General features: G+C 47.6%; 4 protein-coding genes across 4 annotated transcripts; 2 read left to right on the top strand and 2 right to left on the bottom strand.

The window, feature by feature from the left end:
* The first annotated feature begins 16 nt into the window (after window positions 1-16).
* LOC6526027 (mitochondrial ornithine transporter 1) lies at window positions 17-4,992 on the top strand. Its single transcript, XM_002101808.4, has 4 exons — window positions 17-509; window positions 1,024-1,690; window positions 4,105-4,210; window positions 4,482-4,992. The coding sequence occupies exons 1-4, from the start codon at window positions 162-164 to the stop codon at window positions 4,771-4,773; spliced, it is 1,413 nt and encodes a 470-aa protein (XP_002101844.1). The 5' UTR covers window positions 17-161; the 3' UTR covers window positions 4,774-4,992.
* LOC6526026 (FAST kinase domain-containing protein 5, mitochondrial) lies at window positions 4,281-7,297 on the bottom strand. The gene is made up of 2 exons (XM_002101807.3): window positions 5,368-7,297; window positions 4,281-5,150 (listed from the first exon to the last, which is right to left on the bottom strand). The coding sequence occupies exons 1-2, from the start codon at window positions 7,165-7,167 to the stop codon at window positions 5,061-5,063; spliced, it is 1,890 nt and encodes a 629-aa protein (XP_002101843.1). The 5' UTR covers window positions 7,168-7,297; the 3' UTR covers window positions 4,281-5,060.
* Window positions 7,298-7,554: 257 nt separating this feature from the next.
* Window positions 7,555-12,833, top strand: LOC6526025. The gene is made up of 5 exons (XM_039370120.1): window positions 7,555-7,880; window positions 7,943-10,945; window positions 11,011-11,352; window positions 11,412-12,191; window positions 12,250-12,833. Exons 1-5 carry the CDS (start codon window positions 7,832-7,834, stop codon window positions 12,642-12,644), a joined length of 4,569 nt encoding a protein of 1,522 aa, XP_039226054.1. The 5' UTR covers window positions 7,555-7,831; the 3' UTR covers window positions 12,645-12,833.
* Window positions 12,834-13,498: 665 nt separating this feature from the next.
* Window positions 13,499-15,348, bottom strand: LOC6526024 (ras-related protein RIC1). Its single transcript, XM_002101805.4, has one exon. It carries the CDS (start codon window positions 14,200-14,202, stop codon window positions 13,543-13,545), a length of 660 nt encoding a protein of 219 aa, XP_002101841.1. The 5' UTR covers window positions 14,203-15,348; the 3' UTR covers window positions 13,499-13,542.
* Between the last annotated feature and the right edge of the window lie 628 nt (window positions 15,349-15,976).

Below are 15,976 nucleotides of genomic sequence, written 5' to 3'. Positions count from 1 at the left end.
TTAACAATCTCAGAAACCCCAAGAAAAAAAAAAACAATATATAAAAATTTTAACATACCCCAAAAATTGCCGTTTTCTCCCGGAAATCGCTCGACCAGGAAGAGAAAGGGACAGCACGAGCACCGGACCCAGCGCCCCATCCCTTTCTCGCGCCCGTTCCCATGAGCGAGTGCGAGCGGGACACCGCCAGCGCTGCAGCGCCCACAAGCAACCAACATAATGGAGATGAAGATAACGAAGACGCCGGCAGCGAAGCGGCAGAATTTCTACCGCCACCGCAGTCGCAGTCGCAGCCACCGCCCCTCGAACCGATCAAACAGCGCCGCCCGAAGCAGAGCCAACCGACGGACGAAGCGCCACCCGAAGTGTCACCGCCTCTGCCTCCGCCGCCTACCAACGAAGACGAGATGCCCCCGCCGCCCCCGCGAATCGGCAGCAGTCAAGCGGGCAGCAGCGTGCTGATAATGACGCCCGATCAAATCATCGAAGCCTACGAACGCGCCCTGCAGGTAGAGTTGTCGAAAGTGACCAGCAAACTATCGATACATTCACATCGATTAAGTTATCGCGTTCAGTTTGGCAGCATAGGTAGCTGATCAATCCCAACTGATCACGAATCAAACGAAATAATCGATTTATATAATGAGCATTTTGATGCTATTAGTGCGACTGTTTAGTTATTTGATAGACTGATTATGACTGGCCCTGCTAATCGATCTTATCGAAGTGATCGATTATGGAAATATTTACATCGACAAATTAAAGTCTCATGTAAAATGATCATCGTTTTGCTTATAGTATTATGAGTTAGTCTATTAGCCCATCGAAATATACACAAAACGATCATTTTTCTGGCAATATAAAAACTAACTCATAACATAATTAACTCTATATTGCTATTAGTGATTTCAATTCCACCATACCACACTGTTAAATTGTGGAATTGGGAACACTCCCCCCATGCGATGTGTAAGCAAACGCTGACAACCCTATTGTGACAACCCCCATCCCCACCACCCACAGGAGGGGCAAGCGATCGAGGGAGAAGGCGATGGAGAGAAGAGCGGCTGGCTGAGCAGGCCGATCAGTGTGAAATCGACGCTGAAAGCGGTACGCGACGGCCTGTTGTACGTGGTCGGCGGTTTCCTGCGATTCGTTCGACGTCTAGACATGCACGGCGGCGGTACGGGCAACAACATCAACTTTGTCGAGGGTCTGATTGACTTTTTGGCGGGATCCCTGGGCGGAGCGGCCCAGGTGTATGTGTCCCAGCCCCTCGACACCGTTAAGGTCAAGCTGCAGACCTTTCCGGAGGCGTATCGCGGCATGTGGGATTGCTTTGTGAGCACATATCGCAAGGATGGCGTCCTCCATGGCTTGTACGCCGGTTCCGTTCCGGCCGTATTCGCCAATGTGGCCGAAAACTCGGTGCTATTTGCCGCCTACGGTGGATGCCAGAAATTCGTTGCCTTCTGCGTTGGCAAGGAGACATCGGGCGAACTGACCACCGTTCAGAATGCCTGCGCCGGTTCCCTGGCCGCCTGCTTCTCCACACTGACCCTCTGCCCCACGGAGCTGATCAAGTGCAAGCTGCAGGCGCTGCGCGAGATGAAGCACTTCGTTGAACCGGCTCATCCGCAGGACATACGAACGCCCTGGACACTGACGCGCTACATCTGGCGGACCGAGGGTGAGTGTCCTTGCGTTGTATCTATTAGATCTATGTTAAAAGATTATAAAACTAAACTACTGATATGACCTTTAATATAATATAATACAATTCGTGATGTTCTTTTAAGGGGGGGGTAGGGTTTTGAGGGTTCAAAAAAAGTGATTTTTTTTAATTGCATATTATGAAAGTATAGTAACTCAAGATTGTTGTCTGTAAATAGGAAGTCAATCGGAGCAAAACTCACAAAGATATAGCTTTGGAAGTAGGCGGGTCTCGAACGACTACCTGAGTAATCCCTCAGCGGGGAAGACAGCAACAAAAACTTTAAACACGTTTTTCTCAAATCGATGTTTTTTGAGTCGGTGCACTCTGTATCTCAAAATCTATTCAACCGATCGTTCTCAAATTTTTTACAGTATTTCCTTACATAATTTATGAGGTAACGCTGTCGAGATTTTTTCGTTTTTGATTTTAATTTTTTTATTATTAACAACAATAGTCATGAACTTTGGCCAAAAATCGGTATTTTCACTTTCAAGTTTTGTAAAAAGTTCAAAAATTATAATAAATGGAAAAACTCGACAGGGATACCTAGAGGGACATAAAAATTGATGGAAAAACTTTGGGTATTTCATATCAGATTATCCAGTGCTGAGGTATGACGTGCACCGCAAAATGTATTTTTTCTGAGGCGCCTGCGAAGAATTGCTGCCATTCGGTCAATTTTCAATATTTTTCAACCAATATTTCACAGAATATAGTTCAAATACTACTCTTTAATGTACAATAATCAGAAATAAATTTACTTTTACCGTACGCCCAAAAAAAAATCTGTAAAAACCTGTTTTTTTCTCCCTTTAAAACCATACCCCCCCCTTAAAGTAAAGATTATGTTATAAACGAGAACTGACCGTTAAAGCGAATTAAACATAAAAATATCTATTTAAACAATTTGAATTTATCATGAAACTGAAGTCCGAAAAGTAAAAAGTTAATGTTAGCTTCAACCAGAAAATTCGAAAATATTACATTAGTTTCTTGCCCATTTAAAAGTTATTTTCAGTGCACTGTAACGGCCTTTCACTGTATTAGGGAATCACTAAATGCCCAAATTAAGTGGACATATCGGCGCACAATGATTCACAACGAGCGCATTTATCCCGGAATCTTTTGTGGGGGGCGTAGCCTTGAGAAAACCGGGAAACCTATTGTTGCTGCACTCGAGAGCCTCGAGCAATCCGATTAGATTATCTCCGCGTGGCTTTCGGCGATCTGTGCCTCCTAATAATTCACAATTATCGCAGCGCAGTGCGCGATATAAACACAGATACGCATCGCACCCACACAAGTGAACCACTCCACATGGTTGGGGATTCGAAACCACTTGGAGTTGCCGGATCCATGGGCGCCATGTGATGGCGGTTGAATTTAACTTTCGATTCAGATACATTTCATAATTGTTCTAGATATAAAGAGGTAGTTACCAACCTAAAACATCATACACAAGGCGATGAAAATGCGCTTCAGTTGAACGACCTTATCGCTTGGCCAAAACTTATTATCGCTAATTCAATTACAAGACTTCAGCATTCATTTTGCTTTCAATATACAGGGACTTGAATTACGCGTGTGAGTGCCAGGGTAATGCGATCTTGAAAATGTTTTCGAGAACCAGCATATCACCTTTCCTTAAATACCCTAGAAATTTAAACCAAAAAAGTAAAATAGGTCATAGCAACAGTCGAGAATCCCTATATAATATGTTTGTCTGTCATACGAAACTATAAACTTTTTATGATCGAATGCGTCTCGAACTTAATCTATGCTGTGGGACATAAAATATTTCTAAAAAAAATATTGCGTTTACGAGCAGCCAATTTAAGCGCTTTTTAGAATATTTTCCAAATTGGTTTAGCACAAAAAAAAAATAAATAAAACAGGAAGCTTAAGCCATTGAAAAGCAGCTAAGGCTATAAAAAGCCAGTCAGTCAATCAAATCTAATCGAACACGAGGAAGGCTGGCATTCCTCTCGTTATTTTCCAAAACATAAATATTGAGTATTTACTACGCAGATTGCGAAAAGCGAATTAGGGATTTTTATATGAAAACCTGATAAGACTATTCATAGCCCCATAGCACCGCAGTTCGAAACATGCCACGCACAGCAGTGACGTAGTGCGAGATAGATCTGTGTACATACATATATAGGGTATAGGGTATACTGGGAACTAGCTGGGATCGGAAAATAGGAAGCAGAACGTGCAGCTGCGGCCAATTCACATGCAATGCACTATCAGTTAAGTGGAAATTTACTGATGTGCCCCACTATTGACAGCCTCAAGTCGGCAGATCATGAGCACGTTTCCGCTTCGCCTTTGATTGATGTTCAATGCTATTTTCTCATTTCCATTGATTAATCTCTTCTCCGCAGGCATCAAAGGCTTCTATCGGGGATTGAGCTCGACTTTCCTGCGCGAGATGCCCGGTTACTTCTTCTTCTTCGGTAGCTACGAGGGAACCCGCGAATTACTTCGCCGGTAAGTGCAAATAAATTTCGTGTTTAGAGCCTTTGATTTTCATATGAAGCTTCAGAAACTTTAACAATCGTTCTTTGGCAGTATAGCTATATTTAGTCATATACAGCATTTGTTCAACAATAACTTAACAAAATCCCTAGCTAGACAGCAAACTAACAAGAACACAAAGGCGATGGGTTAGGAACATTAATCGATATTCGTTACGCTATTCAAGTGGAAGTTGTTGGACAAAGTTAAATTGTAATTTACATGGCATTACTTTGGTTTTCAGCGATGATCAATCCAAAGATGACATTGGACCACTGCGTACGATGATCGCCGGCGCCATTGGAGGTGTGTGTCTGTGGACGTCGACGTTTCCCGCTGACGTGATCAAGAGCCGAATCCAGGTGAAGAACCTCAACGAGAGCATGTTCGCCGTGGGAGCAGACATAGTGCGCCGCGAAGGTGTCCTGGCACTCTATCGCGGTCTGCTGCCATCTGTCCTGCGCACCATTCCAGCCACGGCCACGCTGTTTGTGGTCTACGAGTACACCAAGCGAGCCCTGAGCGCCACCCTCTGACGACGCCTTCTACCATCATCCAAAATGGACCGCGACGTACGGTGCGGTCCGGTCCGATTGCGGGAATCCGGGAGCAAGACGCTGTGCTAGTAGTTGTGGGCCGCGGGCGGTCATTATTAAATATTCGATAATTATTCCTTTTTTTTCTAGATAATTAATAGATCGTAGTGTTGTGCCTGTACAATGTTCAGATAATGCTAATGACTGAGTAATATCAAATCTATTGTCGTTTTTTCATTTCATTGACATTTGATGATTGCCGTTGTCTCCTGGTTTTCCAACTCCTGCTAAATTTTCGCCACTTGACTGAGGCGTCGTCTCAGAAAGTTCTGGCGGTCAGCCGCATTTTCTAGTTCGCGCCATTCGTGCCAATAGATCTGCAAAGCAGAAAAGGATTATAAAAGTAATTATAACAATACAGCATTTCATGCAAAAGGAGAAAGAGAGCGCGCGATAGAAAGGATATAAGTTCAATTAAAATAGAAAGAGAAAGAGAAGAACTTCGCTTGCTTGACCGTACGAATTCGAGTACAAGGAAGTTTCAATAATTCCATTATAGTTTACATAGCCCCATAAGCAATAAGTTAACCTTACCACCAGTGGCTGATGTCCCAATTGTCGCAGCTGCCGAAGCTTCATATCCATTTGGCCGGTGAACCGCTCCTTGTCGCGGATTACGTTGTTCCAGCCCGCAATAACGATTATCACTGTGGCCAGCTGGTCATCCGCAGACCTGCTCTCGCCCAATAGGTGCCTCCGGGTGAGAATCTCTCCGCTGTAATCCGGACACGCCTCTGCATTAATGGACAACGCCTTTCGTTGCCGGTGGTCGTAGCAAAGCACTATATCGCATCGATCGTATTGCGGCAGGATGTGCTTGAAGGTCACAGGACGGTGGATCAGGGCAATCGCATCCCGTATTTCCACTAGAATGCGATCGGTACTGTTTAGCTTGAAGCGCCCGTCCCGCTCGGGTATGTACTGCGTGTACAAGCGGCCCATCTGCTGTCGTTGCTTCTCGGTAACAAGTGCTCCCTGGTATTCTTGTCCCAGAAGGCGAGCGAACCCGTCCAGATGGAAGTACTCGCGTCCGGGCAATCCGCTTGGATATGCATGCTTTATAAAACGCGGCTCCAGCGCCACGCCCAAAAGCTCAAGATCGTAAACACCCCGCATTGTGAGAAACTGCAGACAGTTGGATAGACAGCGAGGATGGCGCAGTATCTCCTCCATCCGCTGGCGCAATATATCGGGCAGTCTTTCCGACAATCGGCGTTCCACGCCCGACTTGGTGGTGATATTAAACAGGGCCATTACCAGGCAAATGCGCTCCATATCCTTTAGGCGGGCAGTCTCCAACTCACGCTCGAATCTCAGCAGGATGCGTTCCACCAGTGAATCATTGCACGTTTGCAGTTCACAGCCCAGAAGAGCCATGTGCAGGCACGTGAGCAGGGAGACGCGTTCCACTTGAGACTCCAAAGCGTTTAGCAACTGTTTGAGCGGCTCCACTTGGGGCAGCTTGCTGCTATATCGCAGCACCTTAAGCAGCGCTACCAGGACAATATCTTCCACGGTGTCAAGTTCGCTGCCTAACCGCTGGTAGATTTGCGTCAGCAGTTCCGGATTTCTGATGGGCGTCTGTGTCTTAAAGAAGCCCATGGCCATTACGCCCAATTCGGAGAGGGTCATTTGATCCACGCAGCGTGCCAGATTCAGCTCAAAGTCGAACATCTCGAAGACGGGTCGACGCAGCAGATTGCACAGAAACATGGAGTGGACGAGCTGCTCTGGCGGCAGTTTTCGCAGCTTGCGGCCTAGCTTCTTCAGCGCCAGCCACACGTACTCGCCGATCCTGACCAGACCAATACGATACCAGGCATCGCTCACGAGTAGCAATTGTTCACTGGACCAGCGCTCTATGCGACGACAGCACTCGATGTCCAGGGTATTCCATATCTCCATGTAGTTCCTGGCTTTGGGCGATTCCGGTGCCGGCAGCTCGGCCAAGGCACTAAGCGATCCGATGAGCTGTTCATCCGTAAGGCGATGCAGCTGCTCACAGAAGCAGCGGGTGAAGTCCACATACCGGCTATCGCTGATCTGCAGTTCCAGGCGGTTGCAGTGCCTCACCAGGCCCAAGAAGTCCGCATAGAGATCGGCAGCACTGGCATTTGGCTGTGGAAGCATGAAGCCTTCAGAGGCGGGCAGATCCTGCCAGGCGGAGTCCCGAGGACGCAGTATTGCATACGGTTTCAGAGAATCCATTAGGATTCCATGGGCGAACTGATTCTCGCGGTCCGCGAAAATCCGCGCTTGTAAAACGCTCGTGGTGCATACTTGGCGTCCCAGACGGCCCACACTGCGCCAGAGGCAGTGTGTCCTTGCCCACATGGCTCGTAGCGAGTCTTGGTGGCCAATTTATACAATTTAATTGAATTCGAATGAAAAGCGCGTTATGAAAACAATCGTTGAAAAACAGGCCGGTTAAACAGCTGATATGTTGCAGCGTTGCCAGACCGACGAGATTGAGGCGACCGCATGTGGGAGAACCTAACTGAAGTACTTTGCTCTCAGCGCTTGGCTGCTATCGATAAATGCATTGATATCAAAATGGGTAACTAATAGAACGTAGCTATACAAATTGTGGCAGATATGTTCAACTAAATTATGTAGAGTATTAATTAGGTATGTAATTCCTCTTGAATATAATGGTAAACAAAAGCAATTCTATCGCAGCCCAAATATTAATCGAATGTATCGATAATGGCATCGGTGGTCAATAGCTCTTGCGAGTAATTCGCGTTTACAAGCGCCCACTTTCTGGCGTCGCAAATAATCTTATTTCCGGGAAGACCTACGCTTGTAATTAAGAATCCAGTAGTTGCAAACTGTTCCCGAATTATCTCCGAGTGATTTTATGTGACTAAAGAGTGCAGATATAGCAGTGGATCCAGCGAATTGGCCACCGGTTTCTCCGTTTCGAGAATTCTCGACGGCTTGTGTGGGGTAAAAGCGCGGTTTGGCCAGGATTGGATCGCTAGAAGGTGCCTAAGGCATGGAGGAGGAGCCAGTTGCCATCGGCAATGATGGCCAGGTCATTATTTGTAAGTCAGACAGTTGGTCACTTGCTCATCCGTCGAATTAACTTCCAATTCTTTCCGCAAAGCTGACCAAATCGGACACAATTCGGAAGGCGTGGATGGCGTTAAAGCCACAAATCCGTTTAGCAGAAACACTAATTCGGGATCAAGGGAAGGCGGCATTCTGCAAAGCTTCGAGGCAGAAAGGCGGCTCATCGCTTTGGTACGCCGCCAGCCGATTTTGTATGATGCCCGGCATCCAAAATTCCATGACGTCGCTCTCAGGGAGGAACAGTGGCAGAAGATCGCCCGCCGCCTGGCCACGGATTTGACCAATTGCCTGACGGCGTGGTCGGAGCTGCGCTACAGATTTCAGCGCCATGTGCGACGTCTAAGGGCCTTCCATCGCAGTGCCACACAAAGCCATCGGACAGTCCAGCGTCGGCGTCCTTGCATGCGACACGAGGAGGAGCTGCACTTCCTGTACTCCCATGTGGCCAGGTTCCCACTAATTGTGGAGAAGGCCCAGCCGGCAGAGATTGTGGAAGCGGAAAGGATCGTTGAGAAGGAGAAACTGCCCGATGTGGAGTTCGTGGAACCGCCGCCAGTGGACATTATAGATGTGGATCTCGAGGAGGACACCACCTATCACTACCGTTGCACCAAGGAAGAGCGACGCCTCATAGAGGCAGTCCAAGCCTATCCAGTTCTGTACGATGCCTCGTACACGGGCTATCAGAACAGACGACATCGCGGTCTAGTTTGGGGTGCCATTTCCAATGAACTCCATGACAAAGCCACCAAGCTGATGAAGAGCTGGCTGAAGCTGCAGACTCGCTACGAGTGGGAGCTGACCCATCGCCCATCACTGGTCGCCACGTCGGAGCTGTGTCAGCGGATGGAGTTCATGCAACCGCACATACTGCGCCAGCGCGGCACCGTATGCAAGGCTTCCAAGTACCTGCAAAAAGAATGGCACGAGCCCATCGAGCACTTCCGCAGCGTGATGGCGCTGATCAATACGATGCGCAACATGCCCGAACTAGTACAGCTGACGGACGAATCCCTCAACTACGATGTGAAGCCGCCGCGCTACGACGAGTTCTGGAAGAAGGTCGGTTTTGAAGTGATGTGCAGTCACGAGTGCTGCGAGGTTACCTGGCTGGTACTGCGCTCCTTCCACCACGAATTGCTGGCCATGCGCTTAGCCGGCTATCTGCTGCAGGACAAGTGGTACTTTGAGAACGCCCTAAGCAGTATCTTTAAGCACGTTGCCTCTCATCCCACGCCCCGTCACGCCCCAAAACGCAAAGCCAACGGCTCAATACCATTGGTGGGGGAGCCCCCGTCCAAAACACCGGTGCCGCCACGTCTGCCACTGGCTATTGTCTACCCGCCCACCTCAAAAGGCAGCAGCACGAGTATGACCAGCAGCAGCACGAGCACTGCCACCAGCATTGGCCCCACCTTCTCGAATGCCAGGAGCTCCTCTGGCCCAGCCATCCACAATGCGCCCACCGCAGCCGCAACCAACAGCGTCAGTTCAAATGTGTCGACCGATCAAGCTGTTCCCGCGTTTGTGATTCCCAAGATCACGTCCGCCATCAGTGTGGGCCCGACCAATACGCCACCCCTAAAGCTGCCGCCCACATTACGAATTGCGCCCAAAACGGCGGTGGCTATGGGAATGGGCGTGTCCCCCGTCGTTACCACCAATCAAATGGCGGGCTCAAATGCAAAGCCGACTGAAAGGCGCCCTCAGATCCCACAGCGTCCTGGCTTGCAGGTTACGCTCCTTACGAAGACTCAAATGCCCAAATCTCCGCAAATGGCACCGGCTGTACCACGCAATGTAATTCGAACGATAAATCCAACCAATCCAGCTCAACCACAACCGAGGGTCTCCGGAGGGCCAATGTCGGCACTGGGAGCACTGCTCAGCGGAACGCCTAGGCCGCAAAATCCAGCGCCATTACATTCACCAGCTCCGCCACATGCACTGCCCAATTTGGTACCAATAATACCATCGAATATCACAGCTAACAGCAATTTGCCAACAGCCCCAGCGGCTCCTATGGTTCGAATACACCAGCCGGGACTGAAAAGCGGTTGGGATGGCAGGAGCATAAGCTCTCCGGCCAGCAAGTCATTGGGATCCCCAGCAGCCACAACTGTGTCTGCAGCAGCAGCTCCTATCGCACCAACTGAAGAACCAGCGAGAGCAAAAACATCACAAACCATGTCCAAATCGAGTGCGGTGCCAGCAACAACAGCGAATTACACCAAGAAATATCGACCAATCGTACCGGCAGTCCCTACTGCAATTAGGATGACCAAACCGGCAGCAGAACCACCAGCAACTGAGTTGCCTGTACCTCCTCCTCCAATCGGCACTGAACAAACAGTGCGAGTTGTATATAAAGCACCATTACTTCCTAAATCAGCAACACAAGCTGCAGCTGCAACACAAGCTGCATCTGCAACACAAGCTGCATCTGCAACACAAGCAGCATCTACAACACAAGCTACATCTGCAACACAAGCAGCATCTACCACATCTGCAACACAAGCTGCATCTGCAACACAAGCTGTATCTGCAACGCAAACTGCATCTGCAACGCAAGCTGCATCTGCAACACAAGCAGCATCTGCCACATCTGCAACACAAGCTGCATCCGTCACATCTGCAACACGGGGCATATTAGCAAGTCAGGCTAGAACTGCGACAGCAGCAATAGACATTTCAGACAAACCAGCACCAGTGGACGCACCAGCCAAATTGCCGGCAGTAGCCAAGGCAACACCAGTATCACAGTCAGATAAGGAAGCAAGCGCATCTCTAGGCAGTCAGCCGGAGAAATTGCCGGGTGGCGACATAAGCGTTCGTTGGCAGGAGTATGCCGCCACTGGGAACGTATTGCAGATTTGGTGCGGCAAATACCCTACTCGGTACAATCTCAATATGGTTAGGACGGCAACGCTGATCCGCGAGGTGATGGCTGTGCCGCAGCTGCACAGGGAAGATCCACAATTGGCGGCCAAGTGTGATGAGTTCTGGAAGGTCATCGCCAAGAAGTTCCATATGCCAGGTAGGAGTAACAATAAATGCTAGAAGCTTTGGCACTTACGTTGTGCATTTTCTTTTCTCTTGCAGAGGAAGCTTTGCGCGCATGCTGGAAATTCTTGGCGGACAACATGAGTGTGTTTCCGAAGATTGCGCCGATGTCGGAACTGATGCGTCCGTTTAAGGCCAGCGTAAGGGTGTGGGAGAAATCGCATCGTTTGTTTAGCAAATTTGACGAGATAGCACTAAAGTACCAGTGGATGAATCACAAGGACATATTGCCGGACGTAATACGCCTCTTCGCGAAGCATGAGCACCTCTACTGGGAGATGCGCAAGCCGCGACCTGGCGAAATGGCCCAAATTCCACACCACTTCACGGATCTGGAGAAACAGGAGGTGTGGCGGGAGGCACGCATTAAATACCCAAATCGTAGGTTTAACCAACGACATAAGCCTATAACTTATTAATAAACTTATTTGGTTTTGCAGTCAATCATCGGGACATTTGGTCAATGTTTAAGTTCGCATTCCGCACGTACATGGAGGATCTAGAGCGCGGCATTGAGAATCCCTGGCCACAAAACTGGTGGCAGACACTGGAGCAGCTAAGGTTTCTGGCCAATGTGCGCTACCATCCGCTCGAGCCCTACTACTATATCGTACACAACAAGATCTCAGAGGAGGTGAAGAGGTGTAGCATGTACGAGGCTCTAATGTCCGCCGATCCTACCGATAAGGTCAAACCCACACCGGCTATCCTTTTAAAGCGGCTTACCAAGACACCCATGCCATGGGAGACGGAGGAGGCCAAGCGCTTGCTTACCGGCAAGTTGGATGGCTTGAGAAGCTCTGAAAGTACCAGCCAGACTGCTACTCCTCCTGCTTCTGCTCCTCCTCCTGCTTCTTCTTCTGCTTCTGCTTCTGCTCCTCCTGCTTCTGCTCCTCCTCCAGCTCCTGCTCCTACTCCAGCTCCAGCTCCGGCACCCACTGCTCAATCTATTCCTGTACCTGATGGCGTTTCCGTGTGCACAAAGACACCCGAGAGCAAGTCAGCGCCAAACACCAATGTCAAATCTCATAAAGGCAAGAAAAGCTCGAGCGCGCAAAAACGTTTGTCCCCTGCGAAAACTGTCACCTGCAATCTTCCGCCCATTGAGGCATTTGAGCTGACCAAGGTGCTGCGCCGCCAACCACATACCTTCGAGCGGGCGAGCACCATTAACAAGCGAACCGCCTGGGTTCGCGTATCAAATGAGTTAAATGCCACAGGTACTTATTTATATATGACTCAACTAATACATTTAATTAAAACTGCGTGTTTTTGCAGTGACCGAATGCCGCTTAGGACTGCAGTACGCTCTGCGCGAGATGCGCAATTTGAAGATCGCCGATCCAATGAATCAATGTGCCATGGGCCACAAGTACTTCCATCACATGTCGGAGATCTACAAGCAGGTGAAGCCGAATGGCCAGCTCATAGTCCGCACGCCACAGCAGCTCAATCAGCTAAACCAATCGCCTGCGGAGGTAACCGCGGAGGAAGTTAAACCGCGCGGATTCTTGCCCGAAATCAATGTGACCACTTGCAGTCCGGAGCTCGTGGTTAAGAACTGGGCCCACGCCGCCGGTAACTTGTCCGCGCCCAATCAGGATACACTGTTTGTCAAGCTGACGCAGGTTTTCTCCAAATACGCCAAGAAAGTCAATCCGACAGCACCTTAGCTCTCCAATCCATTGGCACGCTTATCGTGGTCATACCTAACTATGTAAGAACTTTCGCCGTTCCATTGACACACTCAATGCGCACGTCATTGTCATTAGCATACATCTTATTTATAACATTGCGAGACATATTTTTTTTTTAAAGACCCATTTAGAATAACTTTTGAATAAATGGTTACAACAAGTAAACTTTCATATGATGTTTTGCACTGGGACTTTCAAATTGAAGATTTGTTCATGAGTAGCATAGCTAAAACCAAACTGAAACTTGCGCAATAATAAAGAGCACTTAATGTTGTATCCCAAAGTCGTGGGATGATAGTGATGAGGGCCAGGCTCTTTGATTATCCGGACGCATTTGTCGGTCAGCGGGCCCCGCCCACTTGTATGGCCTCTCCGTGGACATGAAAGTAAGCCCGAATAAATTGGGGCGAGCAATTGCGAAATGATTTGATTGCCATGTTTCCGGAGTAGGAGGGTGATAATAAGGCGCACGTTAAACACAAGGGGATGATTGTCCCGGACAAAGGAATGGGCAGACTATATATGGGTGGGCTATATACTATTTGAAGGATTTAAATAGAACGCAGTTGCACATCCTCCCACATTTCCCTGCGAATGACAAACAGTAGGGTCAACTTTTTTGGCCAAGTTAGGTGTTAAAACTAGTTAGTAGTTAGAATATATTGTATTTTTAAAAAACCAAGTTACATTTTTTCATTTGGCATTAATGTTATGGTGCTTGTTGGACAAGTAAACATTATTTCAAGTTTAAAATAATACATAAACGAAAAATGTCATAAGAAATATAATTAAACGAGGTGCTTATGTATATTATTTCAAGTTTAAAATAATACATAAACGAAAAATGTCAAGAAAATATAATTAAACAAGGTGTTCAACAACAGGGTTCGATGTTTTTGGACCTCAGCCGACCTTTGCCAACTAGACTAATCTTTTCTGTGACTTGTGACTTCGCCCTGTCCTCCGATTCATCCCTTTCATACTGCCCAGCTGACAAGCGATTCGGTGCAAAGGCCACAAGACGATTGAATATGTCAACGGCCAACGCGGCGAATGCGTAATTTACATTCGCGCCACTCTTGGCGGAAACCTCACAAAAGCCGAGTGCCCGGCGATCGGCATAGTGAAGGGCCTGCTCCAGGCTCACCTGTCGATGCTCCAGGTCGTCACACTTGTTGCCCACCAGCAGAACGTTCACCCTATCTGGACACCTGCGATGGATCTCCTCCAGCCAGCCATCGATGCTGCGGAAAGTGTTGGCCGATGTGGTGTCGTAGACAAGCAGAATGCCATGGGCACCGCGATAATAGGCCGGCAGCAGCGACTTGAAGCGCTCCTCGCCAGCAGTGTCCCACACCTGCAGCTTCACCACCTGACCGGCCACCTCCACGCTGCGCACCTTGAAGTCCACGCCCACCGTGCACAGGTACTTGCCGGTGAATCGGTCATCCGAGAAACGCATCAGCAGGCAGGACTTGCCCACACCACAGTCACCCAGAACGAGGATCTTGAACAGGTACTTGTAGTGGCTCATCGTCAAATCGGTTAGTTATTTTTATAAAGATTGAAGTCACAATCTTGGCTTGGGTTGTTCTGGGGCTTTTGTCCTGGGAAATAAAGTTACTGCAAAATGTTTTAAAAGACTCGATGTTTGGTTAGGTCCATCAATCCATTAAGTTTTTAAACATGTTTTGTCATTTATATAATACTCATCAAAGGACTTCTGTATACCCTATCATCCTGTTTTTATGTGACTAAAGATAGGAATATGCCATTGTAAAATGTAATATCTTATATCTTAGATATTAGATATTAAAGTCATATTTTCACAACTAATTCGGTACTCGCGAGGCAAAACGACGACACTTCCGCCCAGCTGCGTGCCGGAAAAAGTACATAAAAATTAGCATTAGCATTAGCATTACCCCGACTCCAAGGATCCAGGCCAAAGGTCAAAGTGCTGAGGGCGCACAAAAACAAAACAAAAAAGCGCGGTAATCCGGGTCCGTGGACCCCCAGTCATAATCATTTCGGCATCTGATGGCGCTGGCAATAATGTTTGCTTCTGGTGATTAACGCAATTAAACAGGTGCTCAAAATGATGTTTCCACTGGATTAGCTAAGGACACAGGATGCAGGACACTAGCGGGCAGGATGAACACAGTAACGAGAATGAGCATGAGGGATGGGAATGCGTATGTCCGCTAATAAGAGATACATTAGCAACATGCGCCCCACGTTCGCATTAATCCTGCTCCTTGGATGGCGGATGGCGGATGGCGGATTCCAGTGGGTGGTTGGTTGGTTAGCTAGCTTTTTCGTGGCGTTAAAATTCCATTAGTCCACCGGGTGGGTGGTGGTGATGGTGTGCTCTATAACAGGTGTGCTCAACCGCAATATCTTGGGCTACTGCGACGAGCTCCTATTGTCCGTCCTGTAATTGTGCTGGGACAGCACTTGAGTCTTAAGTGAATCGGATCGGATTGGATCGCTTATGCAATTTGCCTAAATGGCTCACATGACCTCCTCGGCGCCTAATGAGCCACTTAATCGAACGATTGTGCGGTCATTCATTCTCCGTGAGTAGTGAATACGAAACTAACACTCACAATTTTAAGGCTATTGTTAAGCGGACTCGAAAGGAATTCCTAGGAGACTTTCAGTCACAGAACTCGAAAATAAATAGTTAATACACAGCAAACTATATTTGTTGCTACAAAACTTAGTTATAAAGTTATGCCCTACAGTTTTGTTTATAATCGAAATCTGATAGCTCTCTTTCCATTTGCACAAAAACAGTTAATTGAACTGCTGTTTTAGTTGCTATTTTCTCTTGCATATGTTTCATTTGTTATTCACCCATCATTTATTGTTTAGAAAACCAATGCACGAAAGAAAACATAAAAACAATAGAGCAGAGAAGTAGTAATAGTAAAAAGCGAAATAGTAAAAAGCGTCCTTTTTCGGCCTTTTTCGTCATAACTTGGCCAAAAATGGCCGCACAGCTAAAATAAAGACTGTTTAGTGCAGCTAATAAACATAGCTAACTATGTCTATCCATACTTTTTCGATTTTCGAAAAAAAAAAATTTGACCAATTTTTCGTGCGGGGTAAGGAGTTTGGGGCCTTTTTCGTCATAACTTTGCCTACCAAACAAAATCACAAAGCAGCGAACACGCCCCGCTTTTGGGGACGAGTAAAAAAGTGAACAGTGAACAGAAAAGCCATTATCGAGTACAACAATAGTGAAGCTGCTGCTGCTGTTGAGCACTTCAGTTGCACTGAGAAAAAAACCTGTATTTCGAAAT

This window comes from Drosophila yakuba, chromosome X, assembly GCF_016746365.2.
Source record: "Drosophila yakuba strain Tai18E2 chromosome X, Prin_Dyak_Tai18E2_2.1, whole genome shotgun sequence".
Taxonomy (NCBI): domain Eukaryota; kingdom Metazoa; phylum Arthropoda; class Insecta; order Diptera; family Drosophilidae; genus Drosophila; species Drosophila yakuba.
This window is presented reverse-complemented; position numbering and strand designations above follow the sequence as displayed.

Coding starts and splice junctions, on each gene's coding strand:
- LOC6526027 (XM_002101808.4), top strand. CDS start 162: ATGAGCGAGTGCGAGCGGGACACCGCCAGCGCTGCAGCGCCCACAAGC. Junction 1,691..4,104: donor CTACATCTGGCGGACCGAGG/GTGAGTGTCCTT, acceptor TCTTCTCCGCAG/GCATCAAAGGCTTCTATCGG. Junction 4,211..4,481: donor ACCCGCGAATTACTTCGCCG/GTAAGTGCAAAT, acceptor TTTGGTTTTCAG/CGATGATCAATCCAAAGATG.
- LOC6526026 (XM_002101807.3), bottom strand. CDS start 7,167: ATGTGGGCAAGGACACACTGCCTCTGGCGCAGTGTGGGCCGTCTGGGA. Junction 5,151..5,367: donor TGGGACATCAGCCACTGGTG/GTAAGGTTAACT, acceptor TCTGCTTTGCAG/ATCTATTGGCACGAATGGCG.
- LOC6526025 (XM_039370120.1), top strand. CDS start 7,832: ATGGAGGAGGAGCCAGTTGCCATCGGCAATGATGGCCAGGTCATTATT. Junction 7,881..7,942: donor TGATGGCCAGGTCATTATTT/GTAAGTCAGACA, acceptor CTTTCCGCAAAG/CTGACCAAATCGGACACAAT. Junction 10,946..11,010: donor CAAGAAGTTCCATATGCCAG/GTAGGAGTAACA, acceptor TTTCTCTTGCAG/AGGAAGCTTTGCGCGCATGC.
- LOC6526024 (XM_002101805.4), bottom strand. CDS start 14,202: ATGAGCCACTACAAGTACCTGTTCAAGATCCTCGTTCTGGGTGACTGT.